The 23,012-nt window shown below is 40.6% G+C and overlaps 1 protein-coding gene across 1 annotated transcript in view; it reads left to right on the plus strand.

The window, feature by feature from the left end:
* Positions 1 to 382: 382 nt before the first annotated feature.
* Positions 383 to 23,012, plus strand: part of TNFSF13B (TNF superfamily member 13b) — a 33,018-nt gene continuing 10,388 nt past the window's right edge. The window contains 3 exon segments of the mRNA XM_079137502.1: positions 383 to 962; positions 1,039 to 1,126; positions 11,207 to 11,263. Of these exon segments, the coding sequence (XP_078993628.1) occupies positions 474 to 962; positions 1,039 to 1,126; positions 11,207 to 11,263 (634 nt within the window). The 5' untranslated portion in view covers positions 383 to 473.

Here is a 23,012-nt window from a genome sequence, read left to right on the forward strand (position 1 = left end):
CAATTTATTTTGAAGCTGAGTCACATTGTTTTCACTGCATTGTTAAGATAACAAGAACAATCCCCAGTGGACTTCCAAGCCTCCTTTAAGGATTCTCCATTTATTTCCTCCTTGGGAACTGTTCATAAATCACCCTCCAGCTAAATACAATGCAGTGCTAAAAGCACTTGGCTTCTTCGACCTTCCCATTAATTATTTTCATTACACCAGCAGGAGCTGTCAGTGTCCCTTTCCCTCTCCTTAGAACTCACGCGGTTCCAAGTAGACCCCATTCTTCCCTAAAGCTTCAGGGCGATCTCCTTAAATTTGCTCTGGCTCTAAGCTTTAGGCTTCAGGGGCTCATATCTCCTTGACATGAGCGCTTTGAGATGGCATTAAAATTCTTACAAAAACTGAAAGTGAAATGAGGAAGACAGATTGAGCAATCCAAGAAGGGCAAACGCCAGGAAAGCCAAGGCCCAGGAGGGGCAAAGATGCACAGGGGGAGAAAGAAGAAAATCAGGAGAGCGCTCCGGAGGGGGAGAGCCCAGGGCTGCCACGCAGTAAATGCGGGACCTCGACGCGCACAGATAACAGGAAATGATCCGTCCTCTGTGGTCACTCATTCTAAAGGCCCCAGCCTTCAAAGTGCAAGTCGGGGAATGGATGACTCCACAGAGTGGGAGCAGGCACGCCTTTCTTCTTGCCTCCAGCAAGGGGGAGAAATGAAACTGGAGTGTGTTCCCCTTCTCCTGCAGGAGGAAAGCCCCTCAGTCCGAGTCTCCAGAGATGCAAAGCTGCTGGCCGTGACCTTGCTGCTGGCCCTGCTGTCCAGCGGCCTCACGCTGGTGTCTTTCTACCGCGTGGCCACCCTGCAAGCGGACCTGGAGAGCCTCCGCGCGGAACTGCAGGGCCACCGCGCACCACCGCCCGCCCCGCCCCAGGCCCGAGCCGCAGCCGCCGCGGCCCCCGCGGGACTGAAAGTGAGTCCTGCGCCCACACGACCGCCCCCAGCCCCGCACCGCCGCCCGGCCAGTAACCGCGCTTCTCTGTTCACAGGGAATCTTCGGAGCAGCAGCTCTGGGGGAAAGCCAGTCCAGCCCCGGCGGCAGGAAGAGGCGTGCAGCTGAGGGGCCCGAGGAAGCAGGTAGGTGGTGGGCAGGGCTGCGCGCGCAGGTGCACTGAACAGCCTCGGCATGCAGCGCCGCAGGTGGCCTCGCCTCTACCCCTCCGAGGTACAGACGGTGAACTTGGCCCTCGAAGCCAGAGGGCTTGGGCGCAGAGCGCCAGCACCCGGGCTGCAGTAGGCGGCACAGCCCGCGGGTCCTCCAATGGGCGGGCTGTGCGGGCCGAAGTACCCTTCCCTGTGGCCGCTTCTCCACTCGCGTGGCGAGGCGCGGAAGGCCAGCGGGAGGCAGGGCTCTTCTCAAGCGCACGGCGCCCTCCGGGGAGAAGTCTGGCCATCGGTGCAGAGCGCCCCGACAGAGCCCCGCGTTACTGCGGAGGCAGACTGTCCACCTGCGTCCCGGAGAGCCCGCTAGGTTGCATGCGCGGGACCCAGGAAGGGGCTTACTGGGCGCCCCGACTGTGTGTGCCTTTTCTCTCCTTCTGTGTCCTTTAAGAGGGACGGTTTTACACCCGCACACGCACACACGCACACGCACGCTGAGTTAGAGGACACCTTACTTAGGCAGACTTCTCCAGCAGATCCGCGCGTGCACTCACCCTCTCCCTCTCGTGACTTCTGTCCTCTCCCAAGTCCTCGCCTTCCATTGAATTTTTCAGGGTTGAAGGAGCATCAAGGTGAACAATTCTTGTTCCTTCTTTTCCAAGACGGTAAAAAGTATTGGTAGTGTGTTTATTAATAGGACAATTTCACAGATCCTTGCTATCGCTTCCCTTGTGTATTGAAGGAACGTATCCGTAAGGTGCCAGGCAGGCAGGTGTGGCCCTGCATAGGCATTGCGCCCAATTTCATCTAACCTTCCTAAAGCGCAGCTCCCTGGGGTCCACAGACCACGTGTCCGCGGGTATGTGTGCTTTACGTCCGAAGAGAAGCGTGAGGCACAGGAGAGAGGGAACAGGTGACCTTCACATGCGCTGGAGGCGCTGTGATGGAAACGTAATTTTTTTAACTATGTGCCATATTTACAAAAAATTTTTCCTCATCTCATATAATCCTGGTTTTGTATCTAATTAGCATTTTTTGGGCTAGTTATCAGAAACAATTGGGTTTAAACTTTTTTTAGAGCTAGGAAACGCTATTTTAATATCTTAATTATTTTTATATTTTGTATTTTATCATCTATATTTCCTACATAATTTGAAATAACAGCATGTAATACTGTGATAGATGTTTTTGTTTTCCCTTTTACAAGCATACCCCCATTTCTAGTCATTCTCACTTCTGTACTAAATAGTATAATTTTAACATGACTATTTTCAATTTTTTTGCTATAATTGAACATGTAAAATTTCTTTGCATATCTTTTCTTTCTGAGGAAATACATATTCAATACAATTTCCACATCATGAATTTCTGAGCTAAACAGACTGAACATGCTACTTATAGTGTTTCCAAAGTGAGTTACAAATGTATGCAAACAAGAATGTACTATATCAGTTTTCCATGTTTTTGACAGCATTTTGTCTTTAAAGATTTATTTTGGCTAATTTAGTAGTCATAACATAGTATCTCAAATTTATTTTAATGTTTTGCTGATTTACTACTAATAATGAATGTGTACTTTGATGACTTCTAACTGGATCTTTTGCTAATTTTTATTTCTAATTTCTCATTTCCCTAATATTTTATGATTTTGTATAAACTCTTTCTAATGAGACATTATTTATCAAAACTTCTATGTAAATATTTTCACAGAATTTTTCTGCTCTTTTAACTTATACCAAGAGTCTGCATCTGTGCAATAAGGTCATTGGTTCCTTTTTGGTTTTTTTCTAAAATCTAAAAGCTAAATGTGTTTGTGTTCATGATCTCTTGGTTTGCTCTATTTCCTGCTACTTTGACTTGTCCATAGTTTAGTGTTTTGTTTGCTTTTAATGCATTAATCCTCCTGGTGTTTATTTTGGTGAATCATCTCTTGCTAGGCATTAACTTCCTCCTTTCTTCTCCTTTTTTCTCTTTCAGACTGCTACCTCAACTGAATATATTAAATACTTCTTGTTAACTCCTTTGTGTTGGGAAAATTACTGGGGGGATTATGTTCAGTTCCTCATATATAACTGAAATTATTTGAGACTTTGTTTTTTATCATTGCTTTATTATTCTATTTATCTGCTATAAATAAACTATGTTGAGTAATTTTGTAATGGGCTTCAATATCTAGTAAGGTCAGGATTTCTCAATCGTTTTTAAAAATATTTTTTAGTTGTCAATGCACCTTTATTTATTAATGTGTAGTGCTGAGACTCAAACCCATTGCCTCACACAGCCTAGGCAAGAGCTTTACCACTGAGCCACAACCCCAGGCCCCTCAGTCATTTTTTATCTTCTCTGCTACCATTCCATTGCTTCTAAATTTACCATTCCAAAGAGGACATAGACTCATTTCTATAGATTTAAGAAGAAAAGAATAATGGCTTCCTGAGTCATATTTTGCCAAGATACCTTATATTTGTATTTTAAAATTTCTTCCCATCTTCATATTTTTACATACTTGTGTTTTTTGGCATCTCCGAACTATAGATTGATAAAATGTTGTGGTTTTGCTTTTTTCCCCCCAAAAAACTTACAATTTGTAGCAAGTTTGGAGAATAACATAAGACTCACAAAGTGAACACAAGATGACCCGATTTCCATGGCCCACTACTGTCTCCGTCAGTATTACTGAGATTTACCTTTAACTTGTTCTGACATCTACAGAGTCTTGGTGGAGGGTGTGAGGTATGAGTCTGGGTGACAGGTGAAGGCTGCTGTCACTCGACAGTGCACTTCACCTGCATTTTTCCACCTACTAAGCTTTTGCAGAGTGAGCACCAGTTCAGAGTTAATGGCTCTGTGCCCAAGAAAATTGTCTGAAATAGGGAGACCTTTTTGTTGTTTGTTCAGTGGGGTCTTGTTTTGGAATTGAGAGGATTCATGCGGCTTCAGTCCATGTTCCTTTTTGATCTTGTTTCCATTCTAGTGGTTCTGATTTCTTTACCACTAGGTGTGGCTTGTCCCTTTGACTTTCAGAGTGTTCACTTACGTCCTTATTTATCAACTGTCAATATATTTTTTTCAGAGCCACTGACATTTCTATTGGAAGTTCACGAAAACAGTAGGTAAAGGGATGGACATGGCCATCAGCCCACATGCCTGTCCCCTGTTCCTCCCAAGGGCAAATGCTGCTTTTACTTAATTTTAAAGCTTAGTATTTTGGCTTGAATTTTGTTTTTTTTTTTAAATTATTCTGTGTTTCAAATTAAAGTCTTATTAAAGTTATTGTACTTCAAAAGATCGTTCTGATTACAGTATAACAAACAGAAATGCGGGGAAATCCAGAATTAAAAAAAAAAAATTGCCCAAGTAGCTCAACCTAGCCAATAATTCACTGTTAAACTCATAATTGTGTTTGGCGATATTCCCAATTCAAAAAAAAATTAAAGCAATTGGCTTCAAAATGTTACATAATACAATTTCTGTACAAATGGGGTTTTGATGATCTGGGTTTAGAATACTTGCCTAATGGCAATTTTATTCATTTTAAGATCCTAAAGATAAGCATCTTCAGAGTTCATCAAGGAAGTGAATTCCTTCAAATAGGTTGCTCCTGAACTAAAAGATTGTTGCTCAGTAAATTAAGTAACTTTTGCATTTCCTTCCTTGTTAGTCAATAGGAAATTTAAAAACAAAGAATTACAAACAACAATGGAAAGATTGCCCATATTTTATCTTCCAAATAATTACTGTAAAATTTTGGTGGGTCAAATTTATTTTTCTCCATGTTCACATCAACTTTTTAGATCACAGTTATTTTCAAGTTACAGGAAAGTTGCACAACAGAACAGAGTGGGCGTGTCCCCATGCATCTTCCCCTAGCATTATCACCTTGCATGAGTGTGGTTCCAGGGCACAAGGAAGACACCCACGTGGGACTCCACAAGTAACTAAATCCAGGCCTATTGGGGGTTTTGGGATTCATCCCAGATGGATTTCTTTTTAATGTTTCAGGATGAATCCAGGATACGTTACATTTAACATTTTTTAAAGTTAGAATTTCAAGTATAGTGCACATAAATTGACACCTAATATTGTACCATAAGCATTTCTGTAGGGTCAACTTTTTTAATTGTGAAAAGTGAAGATATCAGTTCTATCTTGGGGTCTCCTTTCTTGAAATACCTAGTCCCACTCATTCTCAAGGGAAGATGAGATACCCGGCAGGTCTGTGGTATTCTTTGCTTTGCTGGTGTTTCTGACTGAGATGCAACTTGCAAGGTTGGACTACGAGTATTGAAAGCATGAAATTTAGAACCCCATCACTAACTTGGCAAAATCAGGCCAGCAGGAGCCTCTTACCCAGCAAGGACGCGCTCTTCCTAGAACCGCTGGCTGCTCTTAGGCGATGTTTGACGACAGTCTTTCTCAAGTGCAATTTCTCTTTCCCCTCTTCACTAGTGAGATTTTTTTTTTCAGTGTTGCAAGAGTTGGCTTCTGTTCAATTTCCAAAAAAGTGTTTAAAATAGCGACCTGATAACCAAACCTTTGAACCCTGTTCTTGTTAAGCCTGAAGTTTTGGGAAAGGGAAGATCCAGGAAACAAGCCCCTCCCTGCAGCCAAATGTGATATTGAGTCTCTCCCACAAATTCTTATATTGCAGTGAGGTGGAGAGAGAGGGAGAAAATAAATCACACGTGTATTTTATTTAGTCATTTGTAAACTAGAGAATGGAAAATATGTTGAAAAAGCAAAAAAGTTAGGGCAGTGTTGAGTACCAGGGGCATGGACAAGGAGGTCCTTCCTGTGTTAAGTCAGGAAGGTGTGGGAGGTCTTTCTACCTTCTTGAAAGATCTCTGTTTCTCTGTGCTTTCAGCTTCTTTTTATTTTGCAGATGTGAATAGGTATTTAAAAAAATAAATGCATAGTGTTGAAAGATGAGTGGTTCTTATTAATAATTTTGCATGAAGGGACAATATTAGCTTTAATAGCTAATTGCTATTGTTATAGGTCAGTTCCTACTTAAAAGAACTGCTTTGGGGCAGCTGCATTTTTGTCATGGGTTTTTGGGGACATTCCTGCTTCTGAAGAGTTAGAGAAGAGACAACATTCTCTCAAGATAGATGAATCCCCAATGTGTGTGCAAATGTCTGATGCAGGCCCTCCAGAGGATGCCGAGAAGAGGGGAGAGGAACCCAGGTAGCACGGCACATTCCACGTGCTGACCCTGTGCCAGACTCGCGGTGTATCTGACCGTGACTTGCTGAGCACTGTTGTTTTACTTTAGAGGAGAATATGGGAACCCAGAGCAAGTCATCCTTTCTCTCAGCCAGCTACTATTAGTTGAAGGAATTAAATAAAGTTAATGAAATTTAGCATAAAATTTAAAATAATAAAGTAACAATGAAATAAACAATTTCTTTACACACTACAAAGCATATCTAAATTCTGCTATCAATTGATTCTGATAACACTATGAAATGTGTTTTGCTTTCCTGATGTGGAGATAAAAATATCTCAAAACTGAGTGTCAAACTCATGGTTATCCAGTAATTGATAGAACTAAAGTGGGAATTAATTATCTGCTGACTACAAATTCTTTTCAATTATAAAAGCTGTGTATGAGTGATTATCAAGTAGGACTCCAGATTTGAGAAAAGTCAGTGGGTCCTGGCACTGCTGTGCTGTTGGTTGTGAGTGAGGGGACCACAGGGCACTGTTGTTGGTGGAGACCTTAGACTGGAGGGCAGGCTCGCCAAGGTCAGGAAGAGCTGGGCTGGCGTGGACAGCAGCAGAGGGCACAAAACACCCAGCTGTGGCAGCTGTGAGGCAGCAGGGAGCAGGCGAATCTAACAGGAGGCCTTGGGCTGGGGATATAGCTCAGTTGGTAGAGTGCTTGCCTTGCAAGCACAGGGTCCTGGGTTCAATCCCCGGCACTGCAAAAAAAAAAAAAAAAAAAAAAAATTTAACAGGAGGCCTTAGCTCAGCACAGAGCCGCAAGGCACAGGCAGATGCTACCACGTGACCCTTTGCTCTTCTGAATACTGGAGTTTTTCAGTGCGTGTTGATCTGTTGAAGTGTTGCTGCTGGTTTGCGCTTCTCTGTCCTGCATGTGATTGTCAAAGGAATTGTCAGGAAACAGAGATGACAGATGAGGCCCCTCACCATCTTGTCTTATTCCCTCTCCCTGCTGACTATACCAAACGCCTGGCCCAGCTGCAGCTGTCACTGTTTGTGTAGTATCAAGCCATGCCTGTTTCTTTACTGGATCGTAAGCTCTGTGGGGTGGGGATTGGGATTGCCTTTGCTATCTTGAACCCACCACACTTGCTTGGGAAATTCACTGCAAGAGTCAAATGAGAGATGCAATCTAAATTGGATGAAAGGCAAACTTTCAAACCAGTTGAACTTGATTATTAGTTGATTGCATGATTGAGGAGGCAGGAGCCAGGCATGTGTGTGAGGTTCCTGCTTGGGTCCCTCATAGCCATTCTGTATCCACTAAGAGAGCAAATGGAGAAGGGACAGGAGGTGTGCATGCTTGGGGAAAATGAAGAACGGGACCTGGGGAAGTTGGAGGCGGAGCATCACTGTGGCCTCTGGATGGCATCCCCAGGGGAAGCTGCGGATCTGCTAGCTGACTGTGGATTCCACTGGTTGCTTTTTACAGACAGTTTTTAGCTTTACTCCCATGACTCCAGGGTTGGTATGCGAGCATCCTGAAGCTTCTGATCTTCCCTGGAAGCTACTAATGTGCAGTGCTTCCTGGTGTTATTAATAAATTGAAACATCCTCATATAATTCAGTGAAATTCTAGCAAAACGCAGGTGATGACTCAGGCATAAAATTAGCATTATAAGTTAAAATATTTTATCAATATTGACTTAACGAATTGAGATAATGCAGAAGGCTATAAATTTACATCTTCTACTTGGCTTTATGCATATTGGGTAATTAAATCTAAGGGGATATACATCAATGACCAATTCATACTTAATTGCTCAGTGCTCGCGCACACACACACCCAGAAAACCATTATTTCAGATATTTTTCTCATTCCTATCAGCTGTAGTTATTTCTGTTCCATCAATTCCTTTTTAATTCTCTGCTCACACTCCTGCCCCAGAATACCCTCTTCTCACTTCTTCTGGGCCATTATAGGATTACAAGGTATGTACCACCACACCTAGCATGAAACGTAAACTATTTTCACCTTCTCTAATAATTCCCTTCATTTCTTATAGACTTTTGAAAGCCGAACACAATTATTTAATATTACCATTGTTATCAACATTGCATCTCTTACATTAGACTGAAGGTCTTGCAGCTAGATAGCTATGGTATTGGGAGATACTAAAAGTAATATTGCTTGGTTCCTGTGAGGCAGATCTTTAGCTCAACGATAACCCGTAGTGTAAGATCAGTTCTAAGTTGAGTGGAGATAGAGTCTTAAGAGACTGAATTGAAGACCAGCTGATGATAGGTTTTAAATTTCCTAAAAGAAAGAGTTGTCTTAAAAAAATCCACATGACTTTCCTGAAACAAGGGCAACTGATGAACACTCTCCCTTCAGTGAATCGAAGTCCAATGCACTTCTTGAACTGTCAGTTTGAATTGTCATTTTCTTTTCTGAACAACAGTTCCTGAAATAAACTTTTCTCTCCAAACACTTTTTCTTCTAACAGTTAGATTTCTGCTGCGACATGATAGAAGAAAGCACTCTTCTTCAATGTGTAGGTCACGGCTAAGCTCTAGCTGGGCGGTGGAGATTAAGACATTTTCATGTCTGTCTGCTAGCATCACATCGCCATTCATTAGGTAAACCTCCTTTCTGACTAAATAGATCCAGTCTGCATGTTAGTCTGCTGGGGCTGCTATAGCAAAGTAGCACAGAGGGGACAGCTTTTCCACCCACAGGCCGGAGGCCTGGGAAGTCCTCCATGAGGGCTTCCTGCTCCACAGTGGCAACTTCTTGCTGTGCGTGGGCTTGCAGGGTGCAGGGGGAGGAGCCTCTATGGGGTCTCTTTCTTCCCCGTCAGCTGGTTTCTCCCTTGAGACCTCCCCAGAGTCCCGCCTGCTAATCCACAGTGTGCAACCAGAGCTATGTTGAGAGTCTTAAAAGACTGGATTTCGTGATCAGCTGTCAGCACAGGAATTTAGGGTGGACACAGACCCAGAACACGGCAGTCTCCCACTGAATGTTGGGAAACAGCCGGGGAAAGGGAAAATCGTACTCTAGTGTCCCTTGGCCTTGATCAGCTCTGCTGGGCCTGCGTGCTTTCACGGAGCACGGCATCGGGGTACCAGTTACTCAGCTGCAGCCCTGGCAGCCGTAATACCACCACCATCACTGCCACCACTGCCTCTGCTGGATGAGGTCCGCTCTGCAGTGAGCTGCCAGGAGAGAGGCACACGCCACTCCACTTAATCTCCACAACGTACATGTGTGCACATGGCTAAGGAAGGCGGGGCACCCGGCAGGTTTGCCTCGGCCTGCGAGCAGCATCCTCCCCTCTTTGGGGTGAGGAAAGATTAGAGGGCTCTCTGTGTGCTCTGGCTGGCCGCCACGTCCTGGGAATGGTGAGTAAGAGGACTTATTGGACAAGTGAGAGTGTGTGCAGAGTGGCTTCCGTTCAACTTCCCAGGCGCCCGGGCGCGAGCTCAGTGGCCATGTGCTGTGCTGTGTTCTGTCCTTCTTTCCAGCTGTCCTTATCATAACTCTGCTGCACACTGGGATGCTCCTAAGGACTGTCACAGACGAGCATCAGCCACAAGAAGTGCACTGTCCCTGTGGCACAGATGTGGCCACCTTTGTTCCACAAGATCAGCAAAGGAGTCCGCAGAGGAGACCAAAACACTCTGCTACAGTCAAAATGATCAGATGAGCATAAAAATAGGTTGGAGAAGTTCCACACTGTATGAGGAAATTGTAATTTTTGATGTTATATTTCCACCTTTAATACGGAGGGGACTTCCTCAGCAGACTTTTTAACGTTACCACCCGTGAAGAGTTTCCTTCAAGGGCAGCAGAGCAGTGCAGAATCAGTGCTCCATTATGCCACGTTTCAACTGTTAGAAATCTCCGCTTGAGGCGAGGCAGGCTTCCCCACTGTGTCCACTTGGGAGAATACACACGTGGACAAGCATGTGTTTATGAAGTGTAAAGGTTTTGCTAAAGAGTAAAAAAGCTAGTATTTTCTTCAGTTGAAACCTGCAGACTTAGGTTTAGGATCGTTTTCCACAAATTCTTACTGCTTTTCTTTTATCTCACAACACAACCTGCAGGACATGGTCTTCCTCGGCTTCCCCGAGACCTTTCTCTTCATTGAAGGCAGTCGTTATCTACTGCTCTGAACAACCTAGGAAATCGTCCACATGTGATCTGGGATGTGAATTGGTGGGCCCCAGGAGCTTTACTGCCAGCGCAGTCTCACAAAGTTCTTACGTTTATTTTTAAACAAAGTTCCCCTTTCTCCCTTCTGTCCAAAGAATTTTGCCAAAAGAAACTTGACTTTGGCTCCCAAGTGAAACAAGCAGGATTTAAATTCTGGTCTGGTCACTTTCTGTCTCTGAGGTCCTGAACAAGCCATTTACACTTTCTAAACCTTAGTTTACAATACCTGATTTTTAGAGTAGGCTCAACCTTAATGTATTTCCAGTAGCAGTGAGTCATTATTTACTGTGTTTTATGTTTCAACAAATGATTGTTTCAAACTGATCTGGTAAGTTTAGCTGTTTCATTTATTTGGTGCAGACTTGAAAACAAAATGACCACATCTGCTTTCTACGCAGCTGTTGTTTTAAAGCAACTTAAATTCAACTCCACAGTGGCATGCTTGCTGTGCCTCAACAGTGTGGAGCGTTTCAAAGTGCATGAATTTCCAGCATAGATATTAAAGTAAATGGGCAGATCTCAGAAAGTAACTTTAAGACTAACATCCGGCATGCAATGTAAAAGGTGTGTTTGACAGCTTCCTGGGATACCATTGTGACTTTGTATTTTCAGTCATCTTAGTTCTCTTGTCATTCTGACTCAAGTAATTAAAATGATGAACTTTTGCTTTTCAGTTACCCAAGACTGCTTGCAACTGATTGCAGACAGCGACACCCCGACTATACGCAAAGGTAATGGGATAGCGGGGTAGTGTCTGCCATGACTCGGTCCAGTACAGTCACACTTGAAAGTTCCCAGTGTAAAAAGTGTATTTCGACAGCACCTCCAGCCAACCACCTGAAACTTCTTATAATCAGATGTAATATAATCAACTAAATTCATTTAAGGTGAATGGGGAATAATATTTAGACTAGTAATTATCTAGTAAACAGAAACTGCCTTGGAAGCACTAATATTCAGAAGTTTGTAAATTATTAGGATACAATAAAACTAAATCCATACTAAATCAAATTTAACTTTCTATTATTTAGAAACCATGTCAGCTTCTATAATGATGGAAGACCATGTTCACAAATGATAATTCTATTATACTTGGTTGTGGAAATCATAATAGATGGAAATGGAAGTAGGATTAATGTATTTTATAAAATATATTTTTGTGATAGCCCTCTAATGTCAAATTAATACTTGATAGTTTGCCATTTTCTCATAGGAATAGAGTGTTTTAAACTTTCTCACTTACTTGAAGTTTCTGTTTGCTTTAATTCTAAAGAAGTATTTTCTGTAATAATGGCCAAAAACAAGGTCATGGAGAATGATCTTTTAGCATCTTCTGCCAAAATGTGTGACTCAGAATACTAATTCAGGGAGGTGGTCCCTGAAATGGGGGTCTTAACTCTCCGGTAATTTGGGAACACAGCATCCCGCGTACATTTCCCTTTGGAAGTCACAAGGCACATTAACAAACCATTGAATCTGAGAAGTCCTACTCTGAAATAACTTTGACTTCTGTAATTCAGTTTTTCACACACTCCTGTGACTGTACTGCACTAAAATGAACTATTTCCTGTTTCCTGAGAATTTAAATAAAGCCAGAAGAATACCCAAAAGACCAAAGGTACAATAAAATTTTTTTCTTGGAAAAGTTTACTTCACACATTTGGCCAAAAACCAAAACCAAACCAAAACAGAACAAAAACCCCCAAAACAAAGCTGCTCCTGCGCGATGCGCGGCATCTGTGCCCAGGCGCAGCTGCGCCCTTCAGAGGGCAGCAGCCTCCCTGGAGAGCCGGCGGCTGCCCCGGCTTAAGCACGCGGTCCTGGGCGCGGCCCTGCGGGGAGCGGAACTTCCAGCCCGCATCTGCCCTGCGGGGCCAGCACCTCCGGAGCGCACCGAGGCCTTGCGCAGCCCGCGGATCAGAGAGAGCGTCAGTTGTGCAAGCGTTGCAGCCGGGGAGACGTTTTCCCCGCACTGGTGCACGGGGCTTCTTGGAAAAGGTGATAAACCATCATGTTGCTGCACTCCGAGGGATCTAGAGTCTCGAGACGACGTCACCTTACCCATCCCAGAGGCAAGGAGGCTCAAGAGGGGCTCTTCTCATGGGCGCTTCTGAGTCCCCTGCGGTTGCTCCGTCTGTCTGAGCATTGCATCTTTGTGACAAAAAAGAAAAACAACTCAGAAGAGGAGAGATTCGTTTCCTCCCACGGTTTCAGAGGTTTCAGCCCACAGTCCTGCCACACCAACGTCCCATACTTTTGAGGGAAAAATAGCAAAAGGCAAGAGGGAGCTACCTAGAGTAGACTAAGATCCTCTCTGTTTCTTTTTTCAGAATTTTAATTTTCAAATACATAGCACATTCACATGATTCAGATAAATTGAGAAGCACAGAAGTGTGAGTTGAAAATTCTTGCTCTCTTTTCAGTCTTCCCTTCCCACTTACCTCTTTTATTGTTCCGTGTGCAGACGTCAACACTGTCAGCAAACACAAAGAAATTAGAATATGGTTGAGTCCCCATTCCCTATACTATACACAATGTTCTGTACCTGTAACAGCATTTGAAAACAAAATTATAACTAATTTTCTTTACTTAGCAGTGCATATTGCAGTTATTTTGTCAATAGACACTTTTCTTTGTTGTTTAAAAAAGCTGCATAGTTTAACATTGTATGAAGATAATTTATTCAGTTTCCTACCAATAGACATAGTGATAATCTTTTGCAATGATTATGCATCAAGGAATAAGTTTGTACATTCTTCAGTTTTCCTGTGTCAGTCTATGTATGTGTGAGAAACCTTTTCAATTTGCAGTTATTTTCAAGTGGTTCTGTAAGGGTTCCCGAGTATTATGCTACCACTGGCAACAGAAGAACTTCTGGTAAAAAAATCAGTGTCTCATAATTTGATTTCCTTTACTCTGAAACTCATGGGCCCCTTTCCGTATACTTTAAGAACAATGGGTATTTCGGTCTTTATATTCTTGTCATTTTCCATTTGTATTTCAGTTTCCTTTCCTGTCAGTTCATAAGTTCCTGTCTTGTTCATAATCCTTCCATTTCCCTATTGGACTGCTGGTCATTTATAAATTGATTTCTGTGAGCTCTTTACATGCTAAACAGTAGTTGCTCCAGTTGTGAATTATAAGCATTCTCTATCTTAATTTAATTTGCCCTTTATTTTTTTAACATATAGTGGATGTTTTTGTGTGTGTATGGAATTTATCAGTGTTTTCTTAATGATTCTGGAGTTTGAGTTGTGATTTGAAAGGCTCCCCACTCTTCAAAGGCACCCACAAGGACTCCCCAGTTCCTTCTAATGACTTTGTCATTGTTTACTTTGAAGTATTTAATCTATTTGCTATTTATCCTGGCATAAAATTTAAGATGTGCAACCAATGTACTTTTTTACCCAGTTATCCATTGTGCCTGCAATTCATGTTAAATAGTTCATAGCTTATCAATGTTAATGTTAATTTAAATTCCTATATTTGAGTCAATTTGGTTTTATCAACTTTTATTTAATTACTTATTTTGCTTTTCTATTATATTGATTTATCTGTCTATTCAAAACTCCCAAAATGCAATTTTGTTATTCTGCTTTATATTGCCATCTGGTGAGTCAATTTTTTCCTTATGGTTAAGAATTCCATGTTCTTCTTACTCCCCATTTTACAGTAGAATTAGCTTATCTTTTGATAAAGGAAAAGGTCTTCTAATTTTTTTGTTGAGTCCCATTATGCTTATAAATTAAATTATGGAATATTCTGTCATGATAACAGGAGTCCTAGTCAAATCTGTCAGAGAACATGATATATTTTTACATTTTTTCACTCTTCTCCTGTTTCCTTCATGGTGTTTTGGAATTTTCTTCTATGTGTTTCATATATCTTGTTCATAGTTTTACATGTCAATTTTATCCTTTCAGATGCTGTTACAAACAGGAATATTGTCTTTCATTCAGTCTTCTAGCTGATTATGTTATACAGGTTTTGAGTTTCATCATGTCTTTTTGATTTTGAGTTTGAAATACTTTATTTTTTCATTTACATTTCCTTAGTATGACTTTCTCCGAAATTTTATTTTTTACTTTCCTGAAATTTTTTCACATGAGCCTATGTTCACGCAACAGAGCTGGGGTTTATTTTTGACCTCATCTTAAAGTGATACTCATCTGCTGGGTGATGCAATCACATTCACACTAATTTAGGAAGTCTGTTTTGATTTAATATTATGATACATTGTGCAGTTTTACATCTTAACAAATAATTTGTATTTTGTGGTTTGAACGGGGTGCTTGCTGTGTAGACTGTTTGCTTGTCTTTCTCTGAGTGTTGGGCTCTAGTATTTATAGCTACATCTGCCTACTGAAGTGAAATACACATAATACAAAGTCGAGGTGCACCATGCATTAGCGTTTAGCACATTCACAGAATTTTGCAACCCCGTTCTCTCCTGTCCATTTCATCAGTTCCAAAGAGAACCCTGCATCCATCAGCAGTTATTGCCAGTTCTCCATCTCCCCAGCCCCCAGTGCCCCCAGTCCACTTTCTGTCTCTATGAATATTCATATAAATGTGATCGTGTCATATGTGGCTTTTTGCATCTGACTTCTTTTGCTTAGAATGATTGTTTTGAGGTTTATCCATGTTGCAGCACATATTAATACTTGGTTCATCTCTATGGATGAATAATGTTCCATTATATGTAAACCATAATTTGTCCATTTGTCCACTGATGGACATTTGATTGATTCCACCTTTAGACTATTGTGAATAGTGAGTCTATGGGCATTTGGGTAAAATCTTTATTTCAGCATCTTTTGTCTCTTATAATAATTTTTGGCTTAATTTTTATTTTGTTTGATATCAGTATAGCTACCTCAGCAATATTTGGCTACTATTTGCAAAATGCACAATTTCCATTGTTTACTTTTTTGACCTATTTGTGTTTTGGAATCTAAAGTGATTCCCATGTAGCCAGCATATTAATGGATCACCTACTTTTCTCTTTAAATATAATCCATCTTGTCAATCTCTGTATTTTAATTGGAAAACTTAACCCGTTTATATTTAAAGTGATTACTAATGAGGAAAGAGTAATTCGTCATTATAATGTTTATTTTATGTTTATGTTTTGCTTCTCAGTTCCTTTATTATTTTGTCTTTTGTGTTTAATAGACATTTACATGTATGCCATCATATTCTTCCTAACTAACCTGCATTTTTGCTATTATTTTAATTCTTACCCTGGCAATTTTAATAAGCACCCTAAATTTATAACAATGTGCTTTGAATTGGTTACAACCTAACTTTTCTTTATGTTGCTGTTGTCACAAAATATATGCTTATAATTATGTGGTTATTAACATAGAATGATAATTATTGTTCTATGCATTTTTCTTTCAAATCACAGAGGAAATGAAATGAGAAAGTTACAAACTAAAACTACAATGACAATGGTTTTTATATTTATCCATACACTATGTTTATTTATGTTCTTGTTTCTTCATGTGTCTTCTAATTTCTAACTAGCATCCTTTTATTTCAATCTGAAGTCCTCTGTTTAACATTTTTTGTAGGCTAGGTCTACTGCTTATGCACTACCATATTTTTATTCAGTTAGGAATATTTTTATCCTTTACATTTGATGACTATTTTTGCAGATGTAGAACATCAGACTGACAGTTTCTCCATTCAGTACTGTGACTGCATTTTACTGTTGCCTTTGGTCTGCATGGTTTTTTATGAGACTTCAGCTGTTAATCTTACTGAACTGAACTTGTGCTTGAAAGATTGCTTCTCTTTTGATGTTTCAAGGTACCTTCCTTTCTTTGTCTTTCAGTAACCTGATTATAATGAACCTTTGTGTGGATACCTTTGTGTTTATCCTACTTAGAGTATATTGAACTTCTAGCAAGTGTAGATTTTTGACTGTTTGAATTTGGGGATAATTTAGCCATTATTTCTACATATTTTTTTTTCAATTTCCTTTTTCTTTTTGCTCTGTGACTACCATAATGCATATGGTAGTGTGCTTAATGGTATCTTAGAATGATGTGTTAATTTTTATTCACTCTTTTAAATACTTTATTGTTAGAGCAGATTTGGTTCAAAGAAAAATGGAGAGGCAGTACAAATGTTTTTGGAGTCACTTGTTATCTGGGTGATGTGCATTTAAGTTTCCTCCATGTCTTTTCATGACCTGATAACTCAGTTCTGTTTTTGGTGCTGGGTAATATTCATTGTGAGGCTGTACAACAGTTTATCCATTCACCTATTTGGGTGGTACCAAGTTTGGTAATTATTAATAAAGCTGTTATCAACATTCAAGTGCAGGTCTTTGTATGGACACAAGTTTTCAACTTCTTTAGTTAAATACTAAGAATGTGATTGCTAGATCATATGATAAAAATATGTTGAATCTTGTAAGAAAATCTTCCAAAACCAGATCCACCATTTTTCTTTTCCAAAAGCTATGAGGCAGAGTTCCGATTGCTCAACGTTCCTTGCTGGATTTGGGGGTTTGCCATTCTAATAGATATATAATGCTCTCTCATTATTGTTTTAATTTTCATTTCTTTGGTGACATATGATATGGATTATCTCTTCATATCATTATTTTCCATCTGTATATCTTTTTTTGTGAGGTGTCTGTGAAGGGCTCAGCCCATTTTTAAATCAGGTTGTTTGCTTTCTTACAGTTGATTTTTAATACTTCTTCATATTTCTTGGATAAGAGTTCTTTGTAAGATATATCTCTTGGAAATATTTTCTCCACTTATGTGTTGCATGTTTTAATTTTCTTGATAGTATCTTTTGCAGACCACAAAATTTTAATATTTATGAATTCAGTTTATCAATTCTTTTTGGTGTGTGTTTTTGGTGTCATAACTGAAAAGTCACCACCAATCCCAAAGTCATCTAGATTTTCTTATGTTATATTCTAGGAGTTTTATAGCTTTGTGGTTTACACTTTGATCTGCGATCCGTCTTGAGTTAATTATTTTTATTTTTATTTGTTCTAATTAGTTATGCAGAACTGTAGAATGCTTTTCAACTCACTGTACATAAATGGAGCACAACTTCTCTTTTCTTTGGCTGTGTATGATGCAGAGTCACACCATTTGTGCAGTTACACATGTACATAGGGTAATAATGTCTATTTGAGTTAATTTTTATGATGGATGAAGTTTGAGTCTGGATTTTTTTTTTTTTTTTTTTTTTTGCATGTGAATGTTTAGTTGTTCCAGGACTATGTTTTTTAAAGGCTATTTTTTCTCCATTGTATTAGCTTGTCCTTTGTTAAAGATCAGTTGAATTTATGTGAGACTATTTTTGGGCTCTTATTGTGTTCCACTGATCTGTTGGTCTGTTCTCTCACTAATACCACACTCTCTTGATTACTGTAGCCTTTCAGTAAGTCTTAAAGTCAGGTAGTATTAATTCTCCACTTTGCTCTTTTTCTTCAATATTGCATTGGCATTTTTGGATCTTTTGCATCTGTACGTATTCTGTAGACTCAGTTTGTTGATATTCATAAAATATCTAGCTAGAATTTTGATTAGGATGGCATTGAATTTATAGATTATGTTGGGAAGAACTGACATCTTGACAATATTGAGTCCTCTTATCCATGATCATTGAATAGCTATCCATTTAGCTCCTCTTTGACTATTTCATCAGTTTTGTAGATTTACTTATCCTGATCTTGCACATTTATTTTATATTACACACAAGTATTTCATTTTGGGGGTGCTAATGTTAATGGCATTATGTTTTAAATTTCACATTCCACTTGTTCATCACTGGTATGTAGGAAAACAATTTATAATTAATTTCATATCCTGGATTCGTGTGATCATGAGTCTCTGTGACTTTTCCTTTCTGCTTCTCAGGCTGGGTAACTTGAATTCTGCTATCATCTTTGCCGATTCTGCACTGCCTGCTCAAGTCTGCAGTTTAACCTCTTTAGTGGTAGTTTTCCTTTCAGTAATTTTATGTTTGGCTCCAAAATTTCTATTTGGCTCCTTTCAATACTTTTGACCTTTCAATCAAAATTACCCATATTTATACATCATTATCCTCATTTTCCTAAGTTCTTTATTCATGGTTTTCTTTAGCTGTTTAAGAGATTTAAAGACTTCATCTTGTGAGTTCAGTGTGTGGGAATTCTCAGGGATTGTTTCTGTCACTTTTTTCTTCCTGTAATTGCTCCATAATGTTCTCGTTTCTCTGTATGCATTAAACTCTTGTTGAAAATTTATCAGTTTGAATATCCAAGGTGGTAATTCTGGAAATCAGACACCACCCCCGCTCCATCTGCAGTTTTCTATTGTTTATTGTTGTGGACCGAAGTTGTTCAGCCCAAAAATCAGCCAGAGGGGTAAGGCTGGGGTCCTCCCAGCTCACTTTTGAGGAGATGTCTGCTCCTGACATGCTCATTGCACTCCAGATTCTGTGAGAACATTCAATAGCCTTTCAAAGCCTGCGTTTTCCAAAGTCATCCTCCTTAGTGTCCTCCTCCAGGATTATTGACAAGTCTGTTGCCTACCTATCTTCTGTCCCAGGCTTCAACTGGCTGGGCTTGTCTGTTTCTAAAAGTGTTTTTGGTTGATGTTAGCCTGGGAAGCAAGAGGAGCTCCCGACAGCTCCAAATGCATGGTCTAATATTTTGTGAGCAAGGTGAATATACTGCACCACCGACACAACAAACTACCACCAGGAATTCAGGTCTCCATCTCCATGCGTGCTGCCAAACTGGAGAGGCGAGTATGGAAGGCAGGTGAGAAAAAGTACCACGGCGATTTCTTACTGAGTTTTTGCTGCCTGTCTTTCTGCATGAAACACTCCCTTGTTTGGAATAGGTTCTTACTAGATCACACACCCCCAAAGTTGATTATATCCTTCCTTAACAGTTTAATTGTTGATTCAGTGGACTAATTCTTTGACATTTCTCCTCTGCCATTTTTCACAACTTCAATATGACATCTACAATTATATTTTTGGATAGTATCTATTGACTCTTTTCTCTGATCTAAGAGATTATTTATGTTATTCTTCTTTATTTCTTCTGTCCTTTTTGTCTACTACCATATATTTTTGGACAGCAGTATGATATTTATTAATGTTTATCTATGTAGTTTAAAGTTTTATGTTTCCATTATGCGATCTGTCACTTCATATTTGTTGAGCCCCAGCTACTGTAAATGAGGCAACTTACTATTAATATATCTTGCCCTCTACTTCCCAATATTTGTTACTGATGTCATTTCTACACTGGGGAGCCACAAAGCACTCTTCTCCTTCTCTGCTGATATGCTCTCCCATGTGTTTTGTCTGGTCTCTGGGTGACAGTTTCAACCCTAGTGACAGGTCCTTGTGCAGTCTCTCTCCTTCCTGCGGTGTTGGCTTAGATTTGCGTCTGTGCTGGTTTACTTAAAGGGCAGCCAAAAGCCATGCTCACCTTACATTTGCATTACCACAGCTATTTCTTGGTAGTCCTAATAGTTGAAGGGCGGGTGACTGGGTAGAAAATTCTGTTCCTCCTTCTTCACTTGACTGTGTCCTAGGAATCTCACCATTGTCTCTTGGTGCCCTTAAGCACTTTGAAGAAAACCAAGGCAAAAGAATTTTTCTTCTCATCAGTGACTTCAACTTTCTCACTTGAATACACTGAAGATTATTTTATTACCTTTAAAATTCCACACTTATTATTGATGTGTCAGAGCGATGACTATGATGAAGATGCCCACAGCCTAATCCCTGAATACTGAGATGGCCTGGCCCAGGGGAGTTGACAAGATGGGACTGAGTTTTAGCTCCTAGGATTGTGGTAAGGACCAGGTAGGTGCAGTGTGATCACCCAGGCCCTAGTCAGCAGGGGCAGGAGTGCCGGGTTCAGAGGAGGCAACGGGGCTGGGAAGCAGCTTGTCAGGTGGAGAGGGGCTGTAGATGGAGGAGCACGACGGGCAGGCTCTGGAACTTGGACCCAGCAAGGAAATGGACTCTGCCCGGAACCTCCAGGAGGAACACAGCCCTGCCACCAAGAGCATTCTGGAAACCGCGAGATGATTCACAGTATTGTCTGAAGCCACCAAGTTTGGGATCATTTGTTATAGCAGCCATAGGAAGTCAGCAAAGCCACACTCAACCAACCTTCCCCGGACACCATCCTTTGTAAGACTAAAATCAGTGTCAGCTCTTGTTCCAAGCTTCCAATTCCATACATGATGGGAATCTTTACTCTTTTTCTATCTTTCAGTTTTCTATTTCTTCTCAAATTCTAAATGCACTTCCATCTCATTTTGCTTTGGACATGTTTATTTTCTCTCCTTTAACTGAATGAGTTTCTTGTCTCCTCTAAGAGTTTCCCAGGCTCCTCCAGGTAGCAGTCAAGCTTCCTGGGTTGTCCTGTGGGTGATGCTGAGTGTGTGAGCTGCTCCCCACCCTTGGGGACTGGTTTCCGGCCTGGGGGAAACCAGTCCTCACCACGGGCTTGGCTGTCCTTCACTCAGCCCCACTGTGACCTCGGTTACTTCTGCAACCCTTATGGTAATTTTGGAGAACGTGCATCTCTCTCTTCTCTCATTTTGCTTTCAGGAGTTAGAGAGGGAGAGGCCATTTCCATACCCATATCGGTGGTGGAAGTCTCTTGACTTCAGTTTTTAGTGGAGGTTGGATGTATCTCAGTGGAGCTGATACTCAATGATGCTCTTCTCCCATAGGAACCTCATTCCTTGCCTTGTTTCTCTACCCCACTTCCTGTAAGCCTGGGTGCTTGCTTTTGCCTAAATATTGATGCTCTTCAGACCTCCCACATAGTCCCATTCTCTCTTCTTTCCTCTTATTTCTCTCGAATTCCCCAGTCTTCCTTGATGTCATTTGACAGCTGTATGCTGGTGGCCCACAGTGTGTCCCTAGCCCACATCACTGTTCTGAGCCCCAAGCCTATGCAGCCTCTGTTCATTGAGCATCTCTTGAATGTCCTGGGTGTCTTGGTCTGAGTTCTAGAACCCTGCCCATTTCTCTTCAGCCTCCAATGTCCACTCTTCATGACCATGCCTGCCTTTGTTCACTTCAGAGTCGTGGGTGGTGGTGTTGACTGTAGGATTCCAGGTTTTATTCTTGACTGCTTCTTTTAACTCACATGGATCTCAAAACTCTGTCAGTTCTCTCTCCTAAATGCATGTTCAATTAATCTCTTCCCTGCTCACATCTCTGCACCCTGGTGTGAACCACCTGCACCATTTCTTACCTGGTAGTCACAGAGCAGATGTTTCTAGAATGCAGATGTGCCCATTCTCAGTGCTCACAGCCTGCCATGGCCTCCTTGCTCCTCAGGCAGCTCAGCCCGCATGGACCTGCCATGTTGGACTCTGTTTTCTCTTATGTTCCTAGCCCTCCCTCACCCAGAATTGGCAAATGATTATTGGCTGCAAGGAGTAAGTTTCAATACCAGACCACTTTTGTTTTACATAACAAAATCCTGTTTTTGGGATTGATTTCCTTCATCTACCTTTGAAAAAGTGTTAGCAATATTTTCTATCTTAAAATTATTTCCATCAGTTTTAAGTAATAAAGTGGAAAATCAAGGGAAGTAAACCAGTGGAACAGCTACAAACATTGGCTGCCATCTGTGGTTATATGGAACCAACAAGGAAAGTGTCAATCTTGGGAGGATAACTTTCCAATTCAGAAAATAGAATAAAAACAACCTTTAATGAAGTACATCTGATTTTCTTCAAGATTTTGCATCCTAAAATTTATCTGCAACTCTTCAATGTGTATTAGAGGTGGAAAGATGTGTTCTTGAAGGGCAGATATTTTCACAAACACATGCAAATTATGTTCACATATTAGTACAGTCATTCTTATTTAATTTCACATGTTAATGTGTATATTAATTGCAGAAATGTTTGAAAACTTTTAAATACATCAAAGATCTGAAAATGATTGAAACTGGAAATTTCATACCTTGTACATGAAGGTACCCCTGCATTTACTTGTTGACTAGCAATAATAAGAATTGATATTCTTGGGAGTTTACTTCCAAATTCTTAAGGTTCCGCTGCAAGGAGTGAGGTGTATTGGTTTAGAAAAACACTCTGCAGGGTAGGCACTACTGCGTCTTTTCTAGTTTGCATTTCCTATAGTCTAACTAGCATGCTAAAAATCTAAATAAATTTTAACATGTAGAAACATAATATTTATGCTTATAATTAGCCTTTAACTTATTGTGTAGCTTGTTTTCTTTAAAGATTTGGAATTCACTCGTCAGTACAGACTCAGAGTGCACACTTTGTGCTCGGCTGTATCAATGGCAAGGACGAGGACTCTTCCATCTTATGGAGTATCATCTCTGTGTGTGCACACACCTATGTTTATGAGTGGCTGTGGGTGTAGAGTAGAAAAGGAATAAGACAGTAAAAATGAACAACGACACATGGATTCTATCTTTTAAATCAGGACATTGCCAGAAAGAGA

This window comes from Sciurus vulgaris (genome assembly GCF_902686455.1).
Source record: "Sciurus vulgaris genome assembly, chromosome: 4".
Classification (NCBI taxonomy): Eukaryota; Metazoa; Chordata; class Mammalia; order Rodentia; family Sciuridae; genus Sciurus; species Sciurus vulgaris.